The sequence below is a fragment of the Brassica napus genome, chromosome A3 (assembly GCF_020379485.1).
Source record: "Brassica napus cultivar Da-Ae chromosome A3, Da-Ae, whole genome shotgun sequence".
Taxonomy (NCBI): domain Eukaryota; kingdom Viridiplantae; phylum Streptophyta; class Magnoliopsida; order Brassicales; family Brassicaceae; genus Brassica; species Brassica napus.
The window spans coordinates 28,803,761-28,827,844 of NC_063436.1; the positions used below are offsets into that span (position 1 = coordinate 28,803,761).

Consider the following 24,084-nt stretch of genomic DNA (forward strand, 5'->3'; position numbering starts at 1 on the left):
CTTTCCACTACTTTCAATCATTTGTCCTATTCACATTATAATTTCATCATGATTACGAAAACATGGTACTGTATATTCCACAGCTAAACCGTTGCATAACACTAATATGTATATTTTGATCCATATGATATGATATTTCAATCCCTTAATGAACAACTAGCCAAACTAAATAACAAGAAAATATGTCCGGGTAAATAAAATAACATTGGACGATTTGCCGGTAACGTTACTTGTAATATAATTTAATTAACTGAATATTTATAACATAAGCTTGGAAGACGAGTAAGTTAGTATATTAATTTGAGAATTAGTTTGACAAAGTAGTCCCTAGGAAACTTGGACTACCATACCAAACAATTAACTAATTCATGAGATTAATAAACCAACGTGATCCATTTTCAAGATCTTGGTCCTTTCCTAACAATAATCATGGACAGCATTGTAGCCTGGCCAATATAAAAATATGAAAGCTCATGACCCGTTTTTGACGTTGGGTATATAAATCCATCACCTTTCCCACACGTTAAGACTTAAGAAGCACATGATTGATGATTTCTTGCTATGTTGTTATTGTTTCTACTCCATTTTGCGTTAACGAATCTCATACTAAATTTATCTCATGAAATGTGTCGATAGAAATGAAATCACATTGGACCACATGTTACATCTAGAAATATTTTCTCAAAGGAAGCAAACATGTAGGTTGAAACTTGGACAGTCTCGCCGGTCCTCCATCTAGAAAACTTATTGTTATTTATTAATGTGCTTCCCAAGAAGTATAAAATTTCTCAGTGCTCTCAATAATTTATGAATTTCACAAATCAAGTGGAGCCAATTAATTTAAGCAACGAGAACTCTTGTTTCATCTAAATTATTATTCATTATTATTATAAAAATCGTACTCATACACCACAAACACACATACGAGCAACGAATGAATCAAACAAAATAAATAAAACTCATTGAGTTACAAAGACAACGCCAAGTAACTTATTCATGAATCAATAGTTTAAGTGCACACTGCAGGAACACCTTTGGGAAACCTCTTTTTGTCGGTGCAATAGTTGTAGACCATGTAGTTACGCTGCGCCCATTTCACTCTGTTCATGCCTCTTTGGTCGAGTTTCTGAGTGTACCATGGGGAGTTAGCAGCGCAAGATGATTTACCATTAGCCCAAACACATCCTTCCACATTGTAGTTTCTGTAGAAAGCAGTAAAAGGAGCTTTTGACCAATCTGTCTTCTCTAATCCTCCTCTTGTAGCCCAATGCTCAGCTTCCCAAAGGCTAGCGTAGAGTCTCATTGGTTGGATCTTTGGGAAAGGGATTCCGATCGACTCGGAGTTCTTGAACTCTCTAATGGGAACGTTATCAACTGTAAAACTGGAAAAAGGAAGAAAAAAAAGGTAAAAAATCTTTATTCATGAACACATAGTCTCAAAGCATATATGGGGTTATATAATATATGTATGATAACACTATTTTACCGGTTTGTAACATTTTTTGAGTTTTTATTGAATTAAAGTGTCTTTTAGATTCTTCTAGTTTTTTATCGAGTTTTTTCTTCAGGTTTTATATCGATTTGGAATATTCAAGGGGTCAAAAGATGTGCTTACATAATTCTTTCGGGGTTCCATGTGATGCAGTACGTGTGAAATTCACGGGTTGGGTCAAACCATAAATGAAACTGTTGTTCTTTGTCTCCTGACCCCTTTGTGTAAACATTAGTGTGAAGAGTATACGGATGACCACTAATGTTTCCCAAGAACTCAAAGTCAATCTCATCCCACGTAGTACCTGGTGATTTAAGCTACACAAAACACCAACACAGTCAGTAACTATATTTATTCAAGCATATAACGAGAATGGTTAGAAACAAGATATATGCTACTTACATAGAAAGTTGTGACTGTTCCAGCAGAGTTACCAGGGACAAGTTTCATTTGAACCTCGGCTTTGCCATAGAGAAACTCATCATTCGATTGGAAACCGGATCCAGAGGACTTGTCAAGGGAAAGAGAAAGAAGTTTTCCTTCATTGTCGTGAATCTTTCCACGGCCATCACCCCAGTGTATCTTCACATCTTTGTGGAAGCTACCGGTACCGGCATTGACGCACACTGATTGTACCGCAAAGAGAAAGAGAACCAAGAACGCAAACCTTGTACCACAAGAAGACTTCATTTTAGTTTGTAGATCTCAGATGTTTATTGTTGATGGAAAATGAGGTAAGTGACGTTGGTTTATATAGAAAATGAAACGGAAAGAGAGAGAGAGAGAGAGGATGGACGTTTCATGGGGTTGATCACTAGTGGGTGGGTGCATGTGCTTTTTGGTCTCGTTGGGTCACAGCTTTATAATATTAAATGAATTATTTGATCCTTTGTTTGCTGTTGCAAAGCGAATCAAAAATAATAATTTCTTTTTTGTCGGCAAAGCTAATCAAATTAGAATATTAATTTTGTTATTTCTTTAGCTTTACAAACCGAAATGATCTTTGGACATATGTATCAGACTGACTGGTCCCAATGTTTTGGGTACGTCAACACGTCTTCGACTTTCGAGCACCGCCCACAGAGATATTCGTCGGTGTTTTCTGTTTGTAATTTTAAACCGAGCCCACGTAGACCGTAACAGCAAGACAATATACATTGAAAAGTGAAACAAAGAACGTGATTTGGGGGAAAGAGGAATGTGTGATGGACCAAACCAGAATTTCAGACTTCATCCATGGTTACTGCTTGGATCGGATTAAATATGTTCGCAAAATGGAACTGAAACTAATTCTTCATGAGAAAACAAGTCATCTCCAAAGGTCCCAAACTAAAACTCATCAATATAGTTAAGGTTTTGTTGCCTCAAGGTGGATTACATATAGATTAGTAGTCTCTACAGTAATAGAACTATACATTCCCACCGTGACTTTGATGATTTTGTACCTCATTTGGTTTCTCAAATCCATCATATCTAATAACATATACATTAACACAATTATAACTTTCATCTTGTAATATTTGTGTGGGTAAAAATGTTAAGTTTATCTAATTTTAGATATTTATAAAACATATAATGACAGACTAGTAGTAGAAAACACAAACATCAACAGAACATCATAACAAATTACGAACAATAACAAATGATTGGAACATTTGATATCTGGGGGGGGGGGGGGGGGGGGGGGGCGTTTGAGGAGAAGGTAGACAAGAAGGCAGGACTAGGATGGACAATAAAGTTGACAGCATGGTTTGCTCACAACAAGAAGACAGTGAGCAACGTAGCTTCCCCTTTGATAGCAGAAGGACTCGCTCTAAGAGAAGCCCTGAAGCATTGCATAACTAATGGACTGGACTCCATCCGTATGGAGTCTGACTCCTCCCAACTGATTAGGGCCATAACCCGACATGAGCCACTAACGGAGCTGCACGGTGTCATGTCGGACATATCCAACCTGAGTTCCTCCCCATCTTTGTCTGTCTCCTTTTCTTGGATTTCTAGGAACGAAAACCTTGTTGCTGATTCTCTAGCTAAAGGTGCTTTATGTATGGTTGAGGCTTTTATGGCCCTCGCCTAACAGTTTCAATGAAAGTTAATGCAAGTTGTGTTAAAAAAAACAACAAATGATTGGAACGAAGACAAACACAATTCTCACATTAAAGTAGTTACAGAACGAGACGGGTTAGGAACAATAGTGGCTCTGGGAAGAGGCAGTAGAAGCATCTAATTCTAGCCAGAGCCAGTCCTAGAAATATATGGGCTAGAAATCAAAAATAATTATTAGGCTTATTAGATTCGAACTCATGATTCATCAAGCTAACAATGGTACAATTATCAAGTAGGATGAAGGAAGTTTTGACACAAAGGCGGTCAGATTATTACTTAATATTTTGCGGCCGGAAGCATGGGCTTGGCCCGCTTCTGTTCAAGGCCAGTTCTGTTTCCAGCTATTATAAAGCATAAATATTTTGTTTTTTTTTTTAAGTAATCAACGGCTCAGATGGTTAAAGTAGCTTATGTTTCACTCTAAAATAGCAAATTTAAACCAACTAGACATCCATTATTGATTTTGTGCTTCGAGTCTAAATTTTTAGGAAGTTTTCAGAACCGGGCTGGTAAGAACCAAGCTACTCCAGAACTAGACGAAAAACTGAATAGTTACCGCAAGCGATCGAAAGAAAGACCACCATAAAACAATGAATACTACAGCTCCTATACCTGACTGATAACCCAACGCTCCCGATTGACACTGAGACAAGTGCCATCTTCTAATAGTTCTTCACATCAAACAACATTCTTAATTATCACTTTTGTCAATGAAGTAGCATGCAAATACCGGGAGACTATGTCTCGGTACACTAAAGATCTTGCTTCACATGATAACAAACTCTACTCTTAATCTTGCTTGTGACCCCATACGTCTATAGTTTCTTCACAAAGAAGCTTTACCTCCGAAAATCAGACAAGGCTAACAAAGAAAGCTTATCTTCTCTAAATAGTCCGAACATATTATCTTTTTTTTTTTTGGTCAGAAAAATTATGATATTTGGATAGAACTAAAATTACGTGGCAGTTTTGCTGGTGACCTGGATTAAAAACAAAATTGATAAAAAACAAATTAAGAGAAACCGAGTGGAACGAGTAACGTTATCAGATCAGATAAAGTAAGTCACAACCGTCCTCCGTGGCTCGCCGTCGCCGTTGAGATGACCACCGTTGAGTTAAATCCATTCCCGTCTCGCTCCGTTTTCCTCGGCGTAGACGTCGGAACCGGAAGCGCCCGAGCCGGTTTACCCTTCTCCCCCTTTCAATCGTCAATTCTGAGAATCCTGTAGTTCGATCAAAATCCATAAAGATCGATCCTTTATATATAATCCTTAAATGGGTTTTGTAATTCGACCTAAATTGTATCGAAACAAGTCACTTGAATCTGTTTAACGACTCAAAGTTGTATACTTTCTTATAGGTTTGTTCGATGAAAGTGGAAAGCTTCTAGGCTCTTCTAGTAGCCCTATACAGATTTGGAAAGATGGAGACTGTGTTGAGGTAAGACTTACTTTGTGTTCGAGCTGATGTTAAACTCTGATTAGTTGATGTTTTGGAACAGCAATCTTCAACGGATATATGGCACGCGGTTTGTGCAGCTGTGAGAGCTGCTTGCTCTCTTGCGAATGTTTCTGATGTTGAAGTTAAAGGAATAGGCTTTGCTGCCACCTGCTCTCTCGGTTTGTACTTTGTTAGCATCTGAGACTTAGGAGATAAGGTTAATAAGTTACATTGTTATTGTCTTTGCAGTGGCGGTTGATGCTGAGGGGTCTCCTGTTACGGTGTCTTGGAGTGGTGATTCGAGAAGGAACATTATTGTTTGGATGGACCATAGAGCTGTGAAGCAGGCGGAGAGAATCAACTCGTTTAACTCGCCAGTGTTGCAGTACTGTGGCGGCGGTGTTTCTCCAGAGATGGAGCCACCCAAAGTAGGTGGAAGTTTCTTGACTTTGTTTCTGTTTGTTTGAGCATGATGAAGATTATCTTTCCTTTTGCAGTTACTATGGGTGAAAGAGAATCTCCAGGAGTCTTGGTCAATGGTGTATAAGTGGATGGACCTGAGTGATTGGCTCTCCTTCAGGTGCCTGCTCTGTTAAACCTTTTGGCCCTCTTGAATCTTTGCATTTTTCTGATTCCTTTTTGTTTCCCTCTTAGAGCTACTGGAGATGATACACGTAGCTTGTGCACCACGGTATGTAAATGGACGTATCTTGGTCATGCACATATGCAGCAGCAGATGACTGAGAAGGCTTCTCGTGACATGGAAGCCTGCGGGTGGGATGATGAGTTCTGGGAAGAGATTGGCTTAGGCGATCTTGTAGATGGGCACCATGCTAAGATCGGTATGCATTTTTTTTTTTGTTAGAAATGATCTAAGAGGGAACTGTGAAACCTCCTTAGCTTTTAGTTTGTATTAATTGTTAATTAGGGAGAAGTGTGGCTTTCCCTGGGCATCCACTTGGTAACGGTCTAACCGCAACAGCTGCTAAGGCAAGCACTAAACAACCACTTACATCTTCGGTTTATATTTTCATTCAATTACAATTTTTTTTTTAAATTCTCAGGAATTGGGTCTGTTGGCTGGAACACCTGTGGGGACATCACTCATTGATGCTCATGCAGGTGGTGTTGGGGTCATGGAAAGTAAATCAGATTCAGACTCATTGAAGAAAGGTACTCTTTTGCTATTATAATCTCATGTAACGTGGTATGTTAGTTTCTAAGAGTTGTTATTTTTTTTTAGATTCGGATGTGGATACCTTATGCACTCGAATGGTTTTAGTATGTGGCACATCAACGTGCCATATGGCTGTTTCACGTGAAAAGCTGTTTATTCCCGGCGTGTGGGGACCTTTCTGGTCAGGTACATACTCGTTTAGTCTCTCTCTCTCTCTCTCTGTCCTTTCTTTCTAATTTTGATAGATGAAATCTCACTCTGGTTTATTCTCTGTAGCTATGGTACCGGAGTATTGGCTTACGGAAGGAGGACAGAGTGCGACTGGGGCTTTACTTGATCACATTATCGAAAACCATGTTGCTTCTCCTCGTCTTGCAAATCAAGCTGCTTCCCATAGTATCAAACCTTCCCACTTTTTTTTTACCTTCTCTTTTCACTTCTATTGAGAAAACATTGGTTGAATGCTATTAGGCATGTGGGTTTGGGTTATTCGGTTTTTGGTTAGTTCGGTTTGACATAAATCTTACCGGATTAACCCGAAATAAGGTTCGGTATTTGGTTAGTTCGGTTTTTGAAAATCTTACCAAAGTTTTTGATTGCGGTTAGATTTTGGTTTAATTTTGTTAAAATTTCTGATAAATTCGGTTAGTTTGGTTCAAAATTTGATTTGTTTGGTTTGGGGTTTAGTATGGTTTGGATATATTTTTAAGAAAACCAATGTAACCGATTGTCTAACCAAAAACCAATTTTTTTTTATTAAAATCTGCAAACAGAACTTCTAACCAAACTAACCAAAAATTTCGGTGGGTTCAGACAAAATCCTAGGCCTAAATGCTATTGTCTTGGTCTCTTGCAGAAGTTTCTGTGTTTGAACTTCTGAATAACATCTTAAAGTCGATGGCGCAAGAAGATACAAGTTCTCCGTTTGTAGCTGCACTTACCTCAGAGATGCATATCCTTCCTGACTTTCATGGAAACAGGTTAATGAAATAGAAAGCTCTGCCATGTTTCTTCCTCCTTTTGAGTTATTGACTCAAAGCTGTGTTGCAGGTCTCCTGTTGCAGACCCAAATTCGAAAGGAGTGGTCTTTGGAATGACTCTTGACACATCAGAGAAGCAGCTAGCTCTTCTATACTTAGCCACAGTACAGGGGATTGCTTATGGGACACGTCACATTGTAGAGCATTGCAATGCCCATGGCCACAAAGTAAGTTTTCTTCACACTCCGTTCTGTAGACATTCACTTCCATGGCCTCATGTTTCTCTGTCTTTGCATTTGATATTAGATTGACACACTGCTTGCTTGTGGAGGCCTTTCAAAGAACCCACTGTTCATCCAAGAACATGCTGACATCGTTGGTATATAGTACTAACCACACCCTTTGTTATCACTTATTCTATAATCAAAATGGAATCTCATTGGATGGATCTATTTGGCAGGTTGTCCGATTATTCTACCACGAGAAAGTGAGTCTGTTCTTCTAGGAGCAGCCATTCTTGGAGCTGTTGCTGCCAAGAGCTACCCTAGTCTCCATGATGCTATGAAAGCTTTGAACGCAGCTGGACAAGTATGCATGCTTATCTAACTTCATCGCCTTTTGATCATGTTGTTTATGCAGTCACTTGTTATTTAATTTCAGGTTGTTCATCCATCATCAGACCCTAAGGTTAAGAAGTATCACGATGCAAAATACCGCATCTTTCGTGACCTCTACGAACAGCAATTGTCTCACCGTTCCATCATCACCCAAGCTCTTTCCTAGTGTTCATCTTTCTTTGCTATTTATACAATTTATAAAATTTGGTATTTGTACAATTACTCTTTTCTCTATCAATAACTAATATAATATATAGATTAAGGTGAAATGTAACAAAAGGTACTACAGTTTATTTGTTTTAATCTTCTTAATTTTTAGTAAGTTTTCAACTAATTGAATAATTTCTAAATATTTAAAAGAATTGATTTATTGGTTTTTGAAGTTTTCAGTATTCCTAAATAGTTGTGGTCAAAATAAAATTATGGTATATAGGAATCTTATACTAACAGCTATTTAAAAAGGAATAATTATCATCTTTTTTTTTGAAACACAGAATAATTATTTATCATCTATCTGAAATAATATTATACTATTAACGAAAGTTCGTTACTGTCCTCCATAAATCTTTTGCCTCCAAGATTTTTTTGGGGGTGGCCGGTCTATAATATATATACTATATGCATTATATATTGATTAAGAATATATAAACTACTATAATACATGCTTAATTGCTCACAAAATCTAAGAGTTCAGAACAAAATTCAAATGTGGCTATCATAATCGAACATGTACACCACTAATCATAGAGTTGACACTTTCGTCCGTAAAACCTTATTTTACTATTTAAATATCACTAAAAACCCATAGAACAATATTCTCTTCACGATTTTATAAGGTTATATAAAACCAAGCAAACACCATTAGTTCAACCTTCACCCGCGATGGCTCCTCCTAAACACATTAATGGTGTTTCGGTTGCAGTCGCGGCTCTCATACTACTTATAGCATGTTTTCATTGCGTTGATGCAAACTATCAACAACAATTCATGGCTCCACAAAACGCAGCGAGAGCTCGTTTGAGACTCAGGCCGCTAATATGGGACGCCAAACTAGCCCGTTACGCGCAATGGTGGGCCAACCAGAGACGTGGTGACTGCGCCTTGATACATTCTAACGGACCATACGGTGAGAATCTATTCTGGGGCTCAGGCAATAGATGGAGCCCGGCTCAAGCAGCCAATGGATGGTTGTCGGAAGCAAGGAGCTATAACTATTACTCTAACTCGTGTCGGGCCGAGATGTGTGGCCATTACACGCAGATTGTGTGGAAGAGCACGCAGAGGATTGGTTGTGCTCATGTGATCTGTAATGGTGGAGGTGGCGTGTTATTGGCGTGCAGTTATGATCCACCGGGAAACTTTCTTGGTAGGAGACCTTATTGAGTATGATTTATTTGTATATCTTGAGAAACTCATACCAAAAGAGGTTGTTCTTGCGTTTCTAACTCTTATTCTTTTTGTATACAAATGTTATTTTTAATTGGTTCAAGTTGGAAAAGCCCACAACGTTTGTTTTCCGACGTTTTCTTATGTATTTTTCTGTGAGGGACATTTCTTTTGGTTAACAAGACTAACTAAGAGATTCAAATCTCATCAAAATATTTTAACCTAAGTCGGTAAACGAAAACAAGAAAAGTTATCATAAGAATATTTGTGTGTTTATATATATTTTCCTCTAACTTCTTTTTTTATTAATCATAAAATATCTAATAAATTAAACTGATGAAAACACATATACCTATTATTATCTCATCTTTATAAAGCGCACAATAGCAAATGGTATATGGTTTTATAGACCAGTGGTGATAAAGAGGCTCTAAAATTTCACAAATTCTTATAATTCGTGTAGTTTATTATGTTATATTCTAATATATTATAATTGATCAAACTTAATACTTATAAATATTTTTTTAAACAACAATTTTACCACCCAGCTCTCCCGCAATATACACATTTACATGGATAATTATATATACACATCTATTATGGATAAGATTCTCTGCAATAGCACGATAAATAACTATACAGTCTATACTTGTAGCATTGTGAAAACTCCCTAAATTTTATATCCATGAACTTAAATTTTAGTCAGAATTTTTATATATCGAAAAATGTAAAACCATGTATACATAAAAAACAAATTCAAACTGGACTTTTCTATATTTCAGTTATATAAGATGGTGAGTTATTTTAGTTTCGTGTCTTGAAACCAACATAACTATTCTCAAGAATTTAATAAATCAATATGCTTATTCAAATCATTCTTGTTATTGGTTAGGCATCCTTTTCTAACCATAAATAAATTTTGGTAGCTTTCTAATTAATCTTAGTTTGGATCTTTAGTGAAAAATATATAAGATGTGTAGATTAGCATATAGTGATGTTAATGGTATCTAACCAAAAAAGTGATATATAATAGGTAGGGAAAAGAAAAGAAGCATTTAGTTATTGGAAGACTACCAAAAGGTTGTGGACGGTTGTCGTGAAAGAGAGAAAAGTAGACATATAATCATGTACATATTCACAATTTTCATAATGTCAAAGTCTTGAAACCGCGTCCAAAGAATTAATTGACGAGTCAGCGAAAAAAAATACAAGTTTTACAGTTAAGTTGTTTGATTCGACATTTACGAATGAAATCAAATGATATAATTCTTTACCGAATTTTTTCAAACAATAAGGGGAAAAGAAAACATCATGCAAAAGCCATGTGATTCGTGATTTCATTGATTTGGAAGTACCGATACATAATTGGTCGGCATATGATATGAATCCAAATAAGGGTAAGTTAGGTTCGAAGTTTAGCTCAATATTAATTTTCATTTTTCAGGTAGCCTAATTAAAAGGTGGAGAGTATGAAGATTTAGCTTTTGATTTAGAATATTATATTTAGGAAATTTGTGAAGTTATTAAAGCCAGATTTGGCTCAAAACTCTTACGTGAACAGTGGTCAAACTGTCAAAGCTGCTTATAGCCATCATCATTTGGCAGTCAAGTTTCAACTCTTAACTCTCACGAAAGCTGAAAAATGGACATTTTTGTGTGGTAGTTTAAATCAACTGGGGTTGGGAATTGGGACACCATGTTTAGAAGTGTCATAGGATTAAAGAGCGAACTCACATGATACTAATTTTCCATTATGCATATATATATATCCAAGTTTTGAACATGTTGTTGACATATAAACTATTCCTGATCATAAAAATGTATAAAACATAACAATGTAGCTAAGGATGTTTTTATACAAATAACTGTGGTATCATGTGACATTTGAATCACTCAAAGTACACCTAAGAATTTGTATTTACTGGTATAAGAAAGAAAAGTGAGCCATCCATGTCGTTCGGCCCTACCAATAATGAACTTAACGTTGGGGGGAGCATCAAATATTTTGTACTTAGTCAAAAAAATATTTTTCCTACGGGAGAGGCCTTTTAATTTATATATGAGATATGATCATCGATGTATTAATTATCCTAGTGTAATCGATTTATTTGGATCATTCGGGAAATAAGCTTAATTTCATTGTGTTATACTAGTAATCAACGACTCTGATAGTATATGTTTATAATTTTAGATGAAAAATAATACGATAAAATATAATTTTGCTCGGTGATAGTCAAATAAAAAGTATAAGACCATCTTCAATATATATATTTTTTAATTTCAAATGAAGTAATTTTGTAATTGAATTGAGTTTATTTCAATCCTACTCTATTATTGGAGTAAAAATGAAGCATTTTAGAGTAAACATGAAACTTTTTGGAATAAAAATAGAACATTCTGGAATAAAAATGGAGCATTTCAGAGTAAAAATGGAGCAATGAATATAAAAAGTTACCTCATTTACAGAATAAATTTATGTTTATTCCATTATATAGTGAAACATTGAGTGGGTTATAATATTTATTATTCTAATTTTTTAAAAAGTAAATTGTGGAATGGGATTAGAAATATTCTAACTCGTTAAAATGAAAACATAATAAAGCGAATAACTGCAATCGCCATTTCATATCTATTTATTTTCATGCTTTTTTGAACAAATATGTTTTGTCGGAGGAAATAAATAAAGGCTTTTGTTTTGCCACCATCGTGGAATAATAATGGGGTTTTGAGCAGTGAGAGTTTTATTCTTAACCTATGTAGTGGGGACTTCTCGGAAATGTCTAAAATAGGTGAACAAAAAAGATTCCATGAAATAAATGTTTTCGTGATCGATATTTCTTATTAAAGTTCATCTACCAAAACTATAAACTAAGTCAAATTTTATTTATTTACATTTTAGGCTATAAAATCATACAAACAATTATATATATATATATATATATATTTCAAGGGTATATAAAACATTTGTTATTAATCTTATCAAAATCAATATAACCATTTTAGAGCGGGCTTTGTGATCCAGTGGTAGTGGACGGACCTTGGATACAAACACATTTCGGGTTCGATTCTCCTGCTGCGGAAACTAAGTCACATTGTCCTACTTACCACAGCTACGGATACGTCTGTATGAAAATCCAGGAAAAGGTCTGTCGTGGATTGCACCTCTCATCCAGAGGTTAGGTCTGAGTCTTTAATAGATCAGGATTTAACCCTTATTTCTTCAAAAAAAAAAAAATATTACCATTTTAATAGTGCATACATTTCTTATACACAATAAAAAGTTACCACTGGATTTGAAGTAGGATGACCAATATTTTCTAGTTGAATCATAATGATAGGTGATTTTTTTAACACTGGTCAAATCATCGATTACACTACTGTACAATATCTATTCTATTATGGTATTAAAGTAGAAAATTTGAATTTAGATAAATATACATATGTAAATGTGTAAATACATTTCTCAACACGATAAATGTCATTTCAGAAAGAAAAAAATTCTTAATAGAAACAAAACGAAAACGTTATATGTTGATTAGTATTAATACTTTTCAACGTTCTATTTCATTAGTATTCGGGTGTTTGCGAATTTATGAATCATAACTTTTCACAAGCGAAAATTAAATTAAATGCGCCTTCTAATAATATAATTTTAATATATTCCTTTAAAGAACTTTTTTTCATTGGTCCATGATCGTGGGTGCCTTATGAAAAAAGAAATCCTAATTAAAAAATAACTGTTGCTCCTTTAAAACTAAAAGTAGACCTTTTTGGGAGTTCCTAACGCGTCAAACAGAATTCAACTTATCATGATGAGTGTATTATTGATTGCATACCTTAGTCAGTAGCATTTTATTGGTGTACAATATTATGGTGAAATCAAATTAATCTGAATTTTAGCACAAGAGGTAAAATCTAGAAGAAAAAACATAATCTCTCTGTTTTATATAAAGTGTCACTTTAGCATTTTTTCTTGTTACAAAAAAATGTTATTTTAAAATTTTAATGCAACTTTCAGTTTAAAATTAATTATAAATGCATTGATTTTATTAATAATTTCATTTATCTTAAATATTATTAGTTGAATATGTATAATTAATAAAAACTTTAATGCATTTCAATCATTTTCTTAATATGTGTGAAAAAATTTGGACATTTTTCATAAAAGGAAGGGAGTACAATATATCTCACCAAGTAAGCAAGTAATCGAAATGTTTGTGAAGTTTAGAAAATTATGATTATTTTTTGTGGAAAAAGTTCAAGAATAAGTTGAATTCCCAGTTCCTACTCAATTCCCATGGGTAATGGGCCAAATGGTAAATGAAATAGAAACAGTAGGTGGACAAGAGTTGTACGTATAGTTGTAAACTTGTAATAAATGCAGAAAGCTGAAACTCTTAACTCTTTTCAGACTCGCACTTTTTTGTTTATCGGTGTTTGCAACTATTCTCTTGTTTGCGTCAGCTTTTTTTTCCCCACCACTACACGACAATTTCGATTTTATCCAAGACCATTATTTTGGATCCGATAACCCAAAGACCCGATCATAGACATTTTTTTTTTTTTTTTTTTTGGTAAAAACCCGATCATAGACATGTATAAAAGAATAATATATTTGAACTTATACGTTTCAAATATTTCATTTTAAAGGGCGTGTATGATACTAGAGGGACAATACAACAAGAATCGGTACTAAACAACAACGATCAGTAATTTCGAACTTACTAACATTTTTACGTAGTATATGATTCGATAACATCTACTAAAGGATGTAGGATCTAAAAAGATGTCTACCTAGTTAACGTTCTTTTTTTGCCAACATGAGATATATTTTTTTATTATGGTATTTAGTAGTATTAATCATAAAATATGGGTGATATAAAGTAGTTAAATGAAATATTCGAAAGTTGAAAGAAGTGGAATTGGACAAGAGAAGAGTATTAAAGGAGAAAAGTTTGGTGTAAAAAGGCTGCAAGGAGTTGTTAGTTAAAAAGTGAGTGAACTCGATAAACGCGTAGCCCTAAAGGCAAAGCGTGCGTTACTCTTACCCTAATTATTTTTAATCTCTGCTACTTTCTCTTCTATCTATAAGAAATAGAATGATAGTGCGAGAGGAGAACAATTATTACGGCGTTCCTAAAGCTATTCGAATTATTCATAAACGAACAAATATTGGGTTTTTCTAGCCCTTGTTTGAAGTTGTTGCAAATCAAATTTATTCATCTATAACTAGATGAAAATCATGGTAAATCAGTATTTAATTATCATTTTTGTATGTACTGTGTAGTCTAATGCACAATTGGTTCTGATTTCTGACTAGTAAATCTTTTTTTTTCCGTCAAGGTTTTTTAATTATTAAGGGAAAGGGGGACTGAGCCCAACAAGAGCTGACAAATAAATTTAAGACAATGAGTTTGGTGTTGAAGTAAGAGTCTTTTTGCACTAAATAGATCGTGTATTAAATTGTCTCTGAATTTATTGGGTCGGCTCGCACATCGGCACATGTGGTGACCTTACCATTCTTGTCTCTGCATTTAATACTCCCTCCGTTTTTTTATATAAATCGTTTTAGAGAAATTTTTATGTTCCAAATTATATGACGTTTTCGGTTTTCTATGTAAAATTTATTACTAACACTTAATGTTATATGACCAATGATAATATACATTCTATTTTATTATTGGTTGATTTGTAGTTAGGTAAATAATTAATGATGTTTTTGTTTAGAAAATATAAAAAATTAATGATTTCTTAATCTACGTGTATAATTCTAAAACGACCTATATTAAAAAACGGAGGGAGTATTATTTATCCAAATAGAGAAAAAAGTGAATTCTTATTATCAGTGCCGTGCGAAAGTTTTTGGGGGCCCGAAGCGAGTTAAAAAAAATACTCCCTCCGTTCCTACAAAATGTATGTTCTGGAAAAAAAATTTGTTTTAAAAAGATACATTTTTTACTTTTTCAATGTATGATTTTATGAAAGTTTGTAAGTTTCAAAAAAATTAATGGTGTTTATTGAATTTCTATTGGCTTAAAGTTATAGAAAATTGTTATTCACAAAAAACAATGCATATTTAATGAGTTTTCTTAATATATGTGAAAAGTTTAGAATATGCATCTTTTAAAAACAGAGAGAGTACATGATATCTTTTTTTGAAAATAGTTCTATTTAAATTTAAATTATATAAAATATTTTTTTGAAAAAAACATATAAACATAACACTAAAAAGATTTGATTTATTACCTAAACATTTTCTAAATTTTCTGCACCAGACTTTTATAAACTAAAAATAAAATAATGATCAAAAGTAGGAATTAGTAATATAAAAACAAAAATACAAATTTTGAATTAAAATGTTGATCGCTGTTAAAAAGTTAAATCTTAGCGTTTAAATTAAATACAATAAATTATATATTCAAAATATTATAATTTGTTAATCAAATTCTATAAATATATAAAATAAATCTAACTCATAACATATACAAAAATGAAAAATGTGGATCAAATATTTAAAGTTAATTAGAAGTAGAATCTTTATAGTTTTACATAAAATATAGTAAAATTGATCATACATTAGTTTAAAAAAAAAAACAGAAGTCGAATTTAGAATCAAATAAAAATAAAAATATAACTAAAAGAATACATTAACTACCATGTAATTTTTTTTTGTAATTAGGAAACTTTAAAATTTTACAAAATTTGAAGACCCTAGACAAATGCCTTTTTATTAAGCTGTAAGCACAGCTCTGCTTATTATTATTGTTGAGTTGCGTTGGTAACAAAATCAATGTTACAATCTTTTTATTGTTTTTTCCCTTGTTCCTCCGAAAGGATTTCAAGCTGTCTTTTAGCATTTCTTTTATCAGGTTTATATAAAACTAGTTTAGAGGCTGATTTATTTTATCAGTTTAGTAAATATTTTTTATTATATATATATAAATATCATTTTTAATTTAACTTAGATCTTTGAGCTGAAAATACGTAGATTGTCCATCAGAAAATACAATACATTTTCTCAAATTATAAAATTATATGTGACGGTTCAAAACGACTATGACAATAGCTTTTACAAAACCTATAAGTAATACCATTAACCCAAGACTCAGTTGGGGAGGTTCATTGTAATGCCTTATGTGACGGTTCTTTTCGTTTTTCTTTCGTTCCATTGATACAAAGTTATATGTTCTTTTCAAAACGACTATGACAAATTGGATTATATTTAATTTCGAAATTAAAAAGTTAGACTGGCACATGGTAGATTAAAAACAGAAGCTATAATAGTCGAAGCATGATTGACAAAAAAACTTGTAGTATAATTTATCTTTTTCAAATGTATAATACAGTAGATTGTGTAGAAGACATCAAAAATCAACATTGTGAGCTTCAAGTCAAAATATAAATTCATAAAACATTTGTGAATCTTTTCATCATTTCCTTTGTTTTTCGTCAAAGTTAAGTCATATGTTCGTTGTGTTCATCATCGTCCATTGCAAGAATTTTAACTGAATTTCATTGCAAGTTTTAAATAAAAGATTTGTATACAGTAAATTGATAAAAGTAAATCGATGTCAAACTTTAAGTTTTGAATCATCTAAAAAACTTGTAGTATAATTTATCTTTTTCAAATGTATAATACAGTAGATTGTGTAGAAGACATCAAAAATCAACATTGTGATCTTCAAGCCAAAATATAAATTCATAAAACATTCGTGAATCTTTTCATCATTTTCTTTGTTTTTCTTCAAAGTTAAGTCATATGTCAATGTGTTCATCATCGTTCATTGCAAGAATTTTAACTGAATTTCATTGCAAGTTTTAAATAAAAGATTTGTATACAATAAATTGATAAAAGTAATCGATGTCAAACTTTAAGTTTTGAATCAGCTATCTGTTTAACGAGCAGTGAAAATTTTAATGTGATATTTATTAATTTGACTCTTTTCTATGTTACAGGTGTGACTGATAACCATTTGAGGAATACTAGGAATAAATAAAAAAAATAAAAAAAAAGAATAAAATAAAAGAAATGAGGGGGAATGATTGTTCTTTCTCAAAAATAATAAAGAATAATTTTGCTTGCTTATTTTCTACAAAAAAAAGAATGATAAGGAATAAAAAGAAAAATTAATTCCTTACGACGGGTGTATTTTTATGGAAACCATAAAGAATTGAATGTTTCTTCTAATTCTTCTAGTCACGAGTCACACCCACATACATCGAATACGCCTTGCCTCAAAATTAATCTAGTTGCATGAATATTTTTTTCTTTTAAAAGAATTATTATTGTATAGTATCAACGCATTATCTTCTCTATTAAAAGAGAAGTACCATTTTTATCTACCATAAAAAAGTTATACTAGCCTTATTAGGTCCATTTCATTAATTACATTTATTTAATTATTTACATTAATCTATTAAATATATAAATATATTAATAATAAATCAATTTTAACTGTAAATTTAAATTTTATTTTTAGCTATAACAAAATGTTGAGAACAAATCTAACAAAATCTTTCTAAAAATTTAAAATATTTTATTTAAATTAATACCATTGATTAATTTTGCAATTAATAATATATACTATTATACATTAATTTAAATAAGATTATTATAAAACAAAATAAAATAAAAGTGTATGCTATTTTTCAAATTTTATAATTATATTATATATCTTCTTTATTAAAAAATACCATAAAAAATCATACTATGTCTATTTCATTAATTACATATATTTGACTATTTAAATTAATCTATTTAATATATAACATTTCTAAAAAATCTTATAAATTATATAGATATTAATAAAATAAATTTTAACTGTAAATTTAAATTTTATTTTTACTTATAACAAAATATGTTGGAAACAATGTAACAAAATCTTAATAAATTTTTTGAAATATTTTTAAATTAACGCAGCGATTGATTTCATAATTAATAATGTAGTATTATTATAATTTATTTACTTAAAATTCACAATATACTAAAATAAATAACATAGAAATATAAATTATGCTAAGAAAATATCAATTCTATAGTATAACTAAATAAAATTTTAAAATGTATTGTATTCAGTCTGTAAAAATTAGAAAAAAATGAAAGAGATTATCAATTTGTTTATTTCATACTATGAATTTATTTTACCAAAATCAAAAATATATTAATATATAATAACAATTAATAATAAAGTTAAATGTATAAACAAATCATTATACATTAATAATATCGAATAATAAACATAACCAATAACATTATAGATTTACACAATATATAACACTAAAATGTAAATTATATTTTTGAAAGTTGGTATCTGTTATATATTTATAAAATAAAAATCTACCCGCACGGATGTGCGGATGAAAAATCTAGTTATTATTTATAATGTTCACTTTTGTCAAACCTATCAAATTGTGAAAAAATCTAAATTCCAAGAATTGTTTGTTTTAATATACAAAGGGCATCTCAAACCCAAACCTATTTTTTCTCTTTAATTTTCATTAAAATAGTGTAATTCTAAATTTTGCTCTAATGGTTAACTCTATTATAGAGAAAAAAAATAGAAGAATACCACTTTTTTACTGCAAATATAGAGTGAAGAATACCATGTTTGTTTTAATAGAGTAATTCTATTATAGAGTCAAACAAAAATTTCTCTATAATAGAGTTATAATATTTTAGAAATAATTATAAAGAAAAAAAATAGGTATGAGTCAGAGATGGTCAAAAAGATCATTGTGTTTTACAAAGAGACTCAAATTGTGAAAAAATCACAAAAGTGATAGATGAATATACAAAAAAAACTACTAAGAGTTTGTTTTATTGGTGGTGTTATTTTAACTCTTGGTAAAAAGTACTCCATCTGTTTCTTAATGTTACATATTCTAGATTTTTCACACATTTTAATAAAACACATTAAATTTGCATAATTTTTTTGTGTTTATCTTTGTTACATAATTTTAAGCCAATAAAAATTCAGTAAGTGTAATTAAGTTTTTTGAAATTTGCAATTAGTTAATAAAACATGTCTTGAAAATGTAAAAAATAGTTTTTTTTAAAACAATTTTTTTTTTTAGAATATGTAATATTAAGGAACAAAGGGAGTATATTGTTTTATGTTTTGAATTTGTGTGCATGATGTCTTTAATAAAACGCAACATTTGTTAAACTTAGATAATATAGTTGAAAATTTCTAATAATTGAGTTAAGCAAAACAAAAAAAAAAAGTTAAAAAGAAGAGAGCTTTTCAACCGGCGGAAAAGAGATAAAAAAGGCAAAACGCGAAAAAGGTGAAAGCTTTTTGTGGCGATTCCTTTTGCAGGGATTGCGTGTGAAAAACAGATATTTCGTTTTAAAAGGTAAAATCCATGAAAAGGAATAAAAAGGAAAAGTTCCTTTTTCACTCACACGTTTTCTCTTGCGCGTCAGTTACACTGCCATTACCCGATCAGCAACCACGAAATCACGTATGTGAGGTTGTACACGCGCTACTTTTAAACGCGTGAATACTTTGGTCTCATCTCTCTGACTAGATTCAACTTTTTGTTGCGTCATCAAAACTTTATTAGTTGGTACCTTTCTTTTTAATTTTGTCCACATTCATCTGAAAGTAACAACTATTTTTAGCCATAATGTTTAATTAGTTACATCAAATATCAATTCTAATATTTTCCATAAAAGTTAGTTCTTAACCGTATAGCAAATTACAACAGTTGACAAAAAAAAGAAGCAAATTACAAACATAAAAATGTCTATCTTACATTCTGATGAACTTGCAGACCCAAATATAACAACTATTACAAACTCTTCAAATCTGTTTATTTTTTAACAACTAAAATTTATTTATTAATTATATCGTAACCAAATTACATAAATACATATACAATAATAAAAAATAATAAATAAAATAAAATGAGAAAACACCAAATCTAACTATAATAACACAAAATATTGCTTTCATTCCCTTTTTATTTGGTAAAAGAAGTTTTTCATTAAAATTTTGTAAAGTTGAAAGTGAAAAATTTGGTACTCTACTTTTTAGCACCTAGCTTTAGTTTCTTTTTCTCTGTCAAAACAAAAATATTAGTCTTACAAATTACGAATATAGTTAGATGTTTATTATATGGTCTAAAAAGGAAGTTTACTATAGCAATATTCAAACCATGTTAATGACTTTGAGGCCTTTTGTCCCACTATAGCTGCAGACACAAAAGGGCATCTTTGTAATTCAGATGATGTTACTTACAACATTTGGCGTCCAATAAATTCAAATAGATAGACATTGAAAAGCTCTGCAAAGTTCTTGTGAAGCAGATGATCCGATCTTTCCTTTTTCTTCACCAAACTTTTTCTTCTTTCACACAAAAGCAGATACAGTGCAAATCCACAGTAACTCAAGAAGAGATAGACGTAGACAGAACTAAAAAAAAAGCTTCCATTTTCACCTTTCTGTTGATCGCTTTTATTTTTCTGTAAAAAGCCATCTTTTGTGTTGATCCTTTCTGCATTATTTTCTTCCAGTTTTATATCTTGGTCGGTCCAAGAAACTCTATATGCAAAGGTTTCTTCTAAAATAAAAGAAAAACACAACAAAGAAGACTTTCTTGTTCTTGTTGTGTGTTTGTTGAGATGAGAGCAGATTTGATTACAATACAGCAAACGCTGACGCCGGACGCAGCGACTGTTCTCAACCAGTCCATCGCCGAGGCCACACGTCGAAACCATGGCCACACGACGCCTCTCCACGTGGCGGCCACACTCTTATCATCTTCCTCTGGCTTTCTCCGGCAAGCTTGCATCAAATCCCACCCAAACTCCTCTCACCCGCTCCAGTGCCGAGCTCTCGAGCTCTGTTTCAGCGTCGCCCTCGAACGTCTCCCTACTACTACAACCACCACCACTTCTTCTCCGTCGCAAACGCAGGAGCCGCCGCCGCAGCTTTCAAACGCTTTAACCGCGGCTTTAAAACGCGCGCAGGCTCATCAGCGGCGCGGTTGCCCGGAGCAGCAGCAGCAACCGCTTTTAGCAGTTAAAGTCGAGCTCGAGCAGCTTATCATATCGATTCTCGATGACCCGAGTGTGAGCCGGGTCATGCGTGAGGCGAGCTTCTCTAGCCCCGCCGTTAAATCCGCGATCGAACAGTCGCGTTTTGGTAATTCAAGAACCGTTAACCAATCTGCAATTGGATTCGGTTATCGACCCGTACCGGTTCCGGTTAACCGGAATCCATACCTTAATCCCCGGTTTCAGCAAAACGAACACTCCGGTCAGCGGAGCACAGACGAAGAAGCTAAACGGGTCGTGGAGATAATGACCCGGACCCGGAAGAGAAACCCGGTTCTCGTCGGCGACTCAGAGCCTCGAGCTCTCGTGAAAGAGATTCTCGGGAAGATCGAGAACGGCGACGGACCGCTTCGCAACTTCCAGGTGATCCGGTTAGAGAAGGAGGAGTTAGCTTCTTCTTCGACGAGGTTTGGTGAAATCTCCGGTTTAGTGGAGACCCGGTTAGGTGACTCGGAGTTAACCGGCGGCGTTGTTCTCGATCTCGGAGATTTGAAGTGGTTAGCGGCGAACGGTGGGGGAGGAGGAGCTGTGGCGGAGATGAGGAAGCTTTTGGAGAGGTACAAAGGAAGGTTATGTTTCATTGGTACAGCTACTTGCGAGACTTATCTTCGTTGTCAAGTTTATTACCCTTCGATGGAGAATGATTGTGATCTTCAAGCGATTCCAATCGCCGCTAAATCGCCTCTTCCGACCATGTTCCAAAGGTATGTCTTTTTTTTTTTTTGCTCAATTGAGTTTCTCTGTTCATAATTGGAAAAAAAGTTTCATTTTTTTCGTTTCATTTTTTTGGGTCCAGGTTTGGGAGCAGTAACATAATCTCAACTGAATCGATATCTCCGACAAGAAGCCTTCAGATTCCGACAGGAAAAATGAACTGCTGCTCTCGGTGTTTACAGAGTTACCAAAACGACGTCGCGAAGTTGGAAAAATCTTTAACCGAAAATAACCGGTCGGTCTTGCCACAGTGGCTGCAGAACGCTAAAGCCGATGACGTAGGTGACAAGAAACTTGTAAGTCTTACTCTGATGAATTACTTCTAACGAACAATAAAAGTAAAAAAATAATTTTTTTGATATATTATATTTTTCACCGTAGACAAAAGATCAAGAGATTGTGGAGTTGCAGAAGAAATGGAACGACTTGTGTTTACGTTTACATCCGAAACCAAACTCAAGATCATCAGACATAACTCCACCAGGGAGTCCGGTCGGTACAGATTTGGTTCTCGGACGGTCCAACAGAGTTGTATCCTCACCAGACACGAAGACTCGAGATTCGTTCGATATAGATTTATTCAAGAAGCTACTAAAAGGGTTAGCTAAAAGTGTTTGGTGGCAGCACGACGCTGCCTCCTCAGTAGCATCAGCCATTACAGATCGCAAACACGGAAACAGGAAGTCAAAAGGAGATATTTGGTTGATGTTCACAGGTCCAGACAAAACCGGGAAGACCAAAATGGCGGCTGCTTTATCAGATCTTGTCTCTGGAAGCCAACCGATAACCATCAGCCTCGGCTCTGGCTCTGGCTCCAGTACGGACGACGGTTTAAACCTCCGTGGTAAAACGGCGTTGGATAGATTAGCGGAAACTGTTAGGCGAAACCCGTTTGCGGTTATTGTAATGGAAGACATCGATGAAGCCGATGTGTTGCTGCGTAACAACGTGAAGCTAGCGATGGAACGTGGGAGGATATGTGATTCGTATGGGCGAGAGGTTAGTCTTGGTAACGTTATTATCATCCTTACCGTAAACTCCTCGCTAGGTTTAGCTGAAAACGCTGCTCCTATCGACGAAGCGAGACTAGAGAGTCTTGTGAGCAAGGGATGGAAGCTGAGGCTCTCTGTTTCGAAAACCCGAAAACGAAAACCAAACTGGCTTTATAGTGAGCATGCAAAGCAGAGGAAGGAGATATGTTTTGATTTGAACGAAGAAGCGGCTGAGTTTGATTCGTCTAGTGATGTAACGGTGGAGCATGATCAAGATGATGATAGTAGCTTTGTCCACAAGCTAGTGGCTTTAGCTGACGACGCTATAGTCTTTAGACCTGTTGATTTTGGTCTGATCAAGAGCAAGACCGCAGAGTCTTTGAAGAAACGTTTCTCTAACGCGGAGGGATTAGCGGTGGAGATTGAAGATGATGCTTTGGAGAGAATAGCGGGTGCGATTTGGCTCAGCAAGATTAGCTTAGAGGAATGGCTTGATGAAACAATGGGTTCGAGCTTGAATAGTGTTAAGTCGCGAGTGTCTTCTTTGGAAGATTCTGTGGTTAGGATCGAGCTTGAAGATGATGTGAATGATCGAGTGTCCGGAGGTTATCTTCCGAGTAGTGTAAGAACTTTGGTCGTTTGAGTTTTTGTTGTTGTTACGGTGAGGGGTAGATTCGTAGTTATGAGAATTGGTAAGGGGGAAAGATGTAAATACATTTTCTCCAAACCGTCTTTGGCGGGGAGGGAAAAGTTCGGTAATATATTAAACAGTAAAAAAGAGGTTATCAAAAAGGTTAATGTTTATATTATCTAAAAGGAATCGGCTGATAATAATTCAGAGGCTTTATATGATCTTTAATAAATCGACATTTCCAAACAAAAAAGAAAGAAAATAAAGATATTAGTTAAATAAATATAGAACTTATAGGGGACATAGTGGATTTTTATTTATTCATTCAAGGTTTAATTTGATTATTCTTTCGTATGTTTCTTCTTGGAGTTCAGGGGAATATATTATAGTCTCTTAGCAGATCGAATTTTATAAAATCATGTATTATAGTATTTTTGTATATACAGAGGACATTGATTTCAGTAGAAAGTTGTACTTTTTAAATATTA

The 24,084-nt window shown here is 33.5% G+C and overlaps 4 protein-coding genes across 5 annotated transcripts; 3 read left to right on the forward strand and 1 right to left on the reverse strand.

The window, feature by feature from the left end:
• Positions 1 to 855: 855 nt before the first annotated feature.
• Positions 856 to 2,234, reverse strand: LOC106441043 (probable xyloglucan endotransglucosylase/hydrolase protein 17). Its single transcript, XM_048777240.1, has 3 exons — positions 1,895 to 2,234; positions 1,616 to 1,809; positions 856 to 1,382 (listed from the first exon to the last, which is right to left on the reverse strand). Exons 1-3 carry the CDS (start codon positions 2,180 to 2,182, stop codon positions 1,010 to 1,012), a joined length of 855 nt encoding a protein of 284 aa, XP_048633197.1. The 5' UTR covers positions 2,183 to 2,234; the 3' UTR covers positions 856 to 1,009.
• Positions 2,235 to 4,531: 2,297 nt separating this feature from the next.
• On the forward strand, positions 4,532 to 8,134 carry LOC106441044 (FGGY carbohydrate kinase domain-containing protein-like). Its single transcript, XM_013882822.3, has 15 exons — positions 4,532 to 4,780; positions 4,959 to 5,038; positions 5,100 to 5,217; positions 5,288 to 5,466; positions 5,536 to 5,618; positions 5,693 to 5,880; positions 5,967 to 6,028; positions 6,103 to 6,211; positions 6,282 to 6,401; positions 6,492 to 6,611; positions 7,072 to 7,195; positions 7,266 to 7,422; positions 7,502 to 7,574; positions 7,656 to 7,783; positions 7,856 to 8,134. Exons 1-15 carry the CDS (start codon positions 4,699 to 4,701, stop codon positions 7,976 to 7,978), a joined length of 1,746 nt encoding a protein of 581 aa, XP_013738276.1. The 5' UTR covers positions 4,532 to 4,698; the 3' UTR covers positions 7,979 to 8,134.
• A 177-nt stretch (positions 8,135 to 8,311) lies between these two features.
• Positions 8,312 to 9,346, forward strand: LOC106441045 (pathogenesis-related protein PR-1). The gene has a single exon (XM_013882823.3). The coding sequence runs from the start codon at positions 8,695 to 8,697 to the stop codon at positions 9,193 to 9,195; it is 501 nt and encodes a 166-aa protein (XP_013738277.1). The 5' UTR covers positions 8,312 to 8,694; the 3' UTR covers positions 9,196 to 9,346.
• Positions 9,347 to 20,469: 11,123 nt separating this feature from the next.
• Positions 20,470 to 23,757, forward strand: LOC106441046 (protein SMAX1-LIKE 2). Of its 2 annotated transcripts, none has more exons than XM_013882824.3 (3): positions 20,470 to 21,963; positions 22,056 to 22,269; positions 22,355 to 23,757. In XM_013882824.3, the coding sequence occupies exons 1-3, from the start codon at positions 20,825 to 20,827 to the stop codon at positions 23,606 to 23,608; spliced, it is 2,607 nt and encodes an 868-aa protein (XP_013738278.1). In that variant the 5' UTR covers positions 20,470 to 20,824; the 3' UTR covers positions 23,609 to 23,757. The 2 variants fall into 2 exon arrangements, with proteins under 2 accessions (XP_013738278.1, XP_022572723.1); XM_022717002.2 differs by having other exon boundaries at positions 20,471 to 21,963; positions 22,056 to 22,251.
• Positions 23,758 to 24,084: the final 327 nt, after the last annotated feature.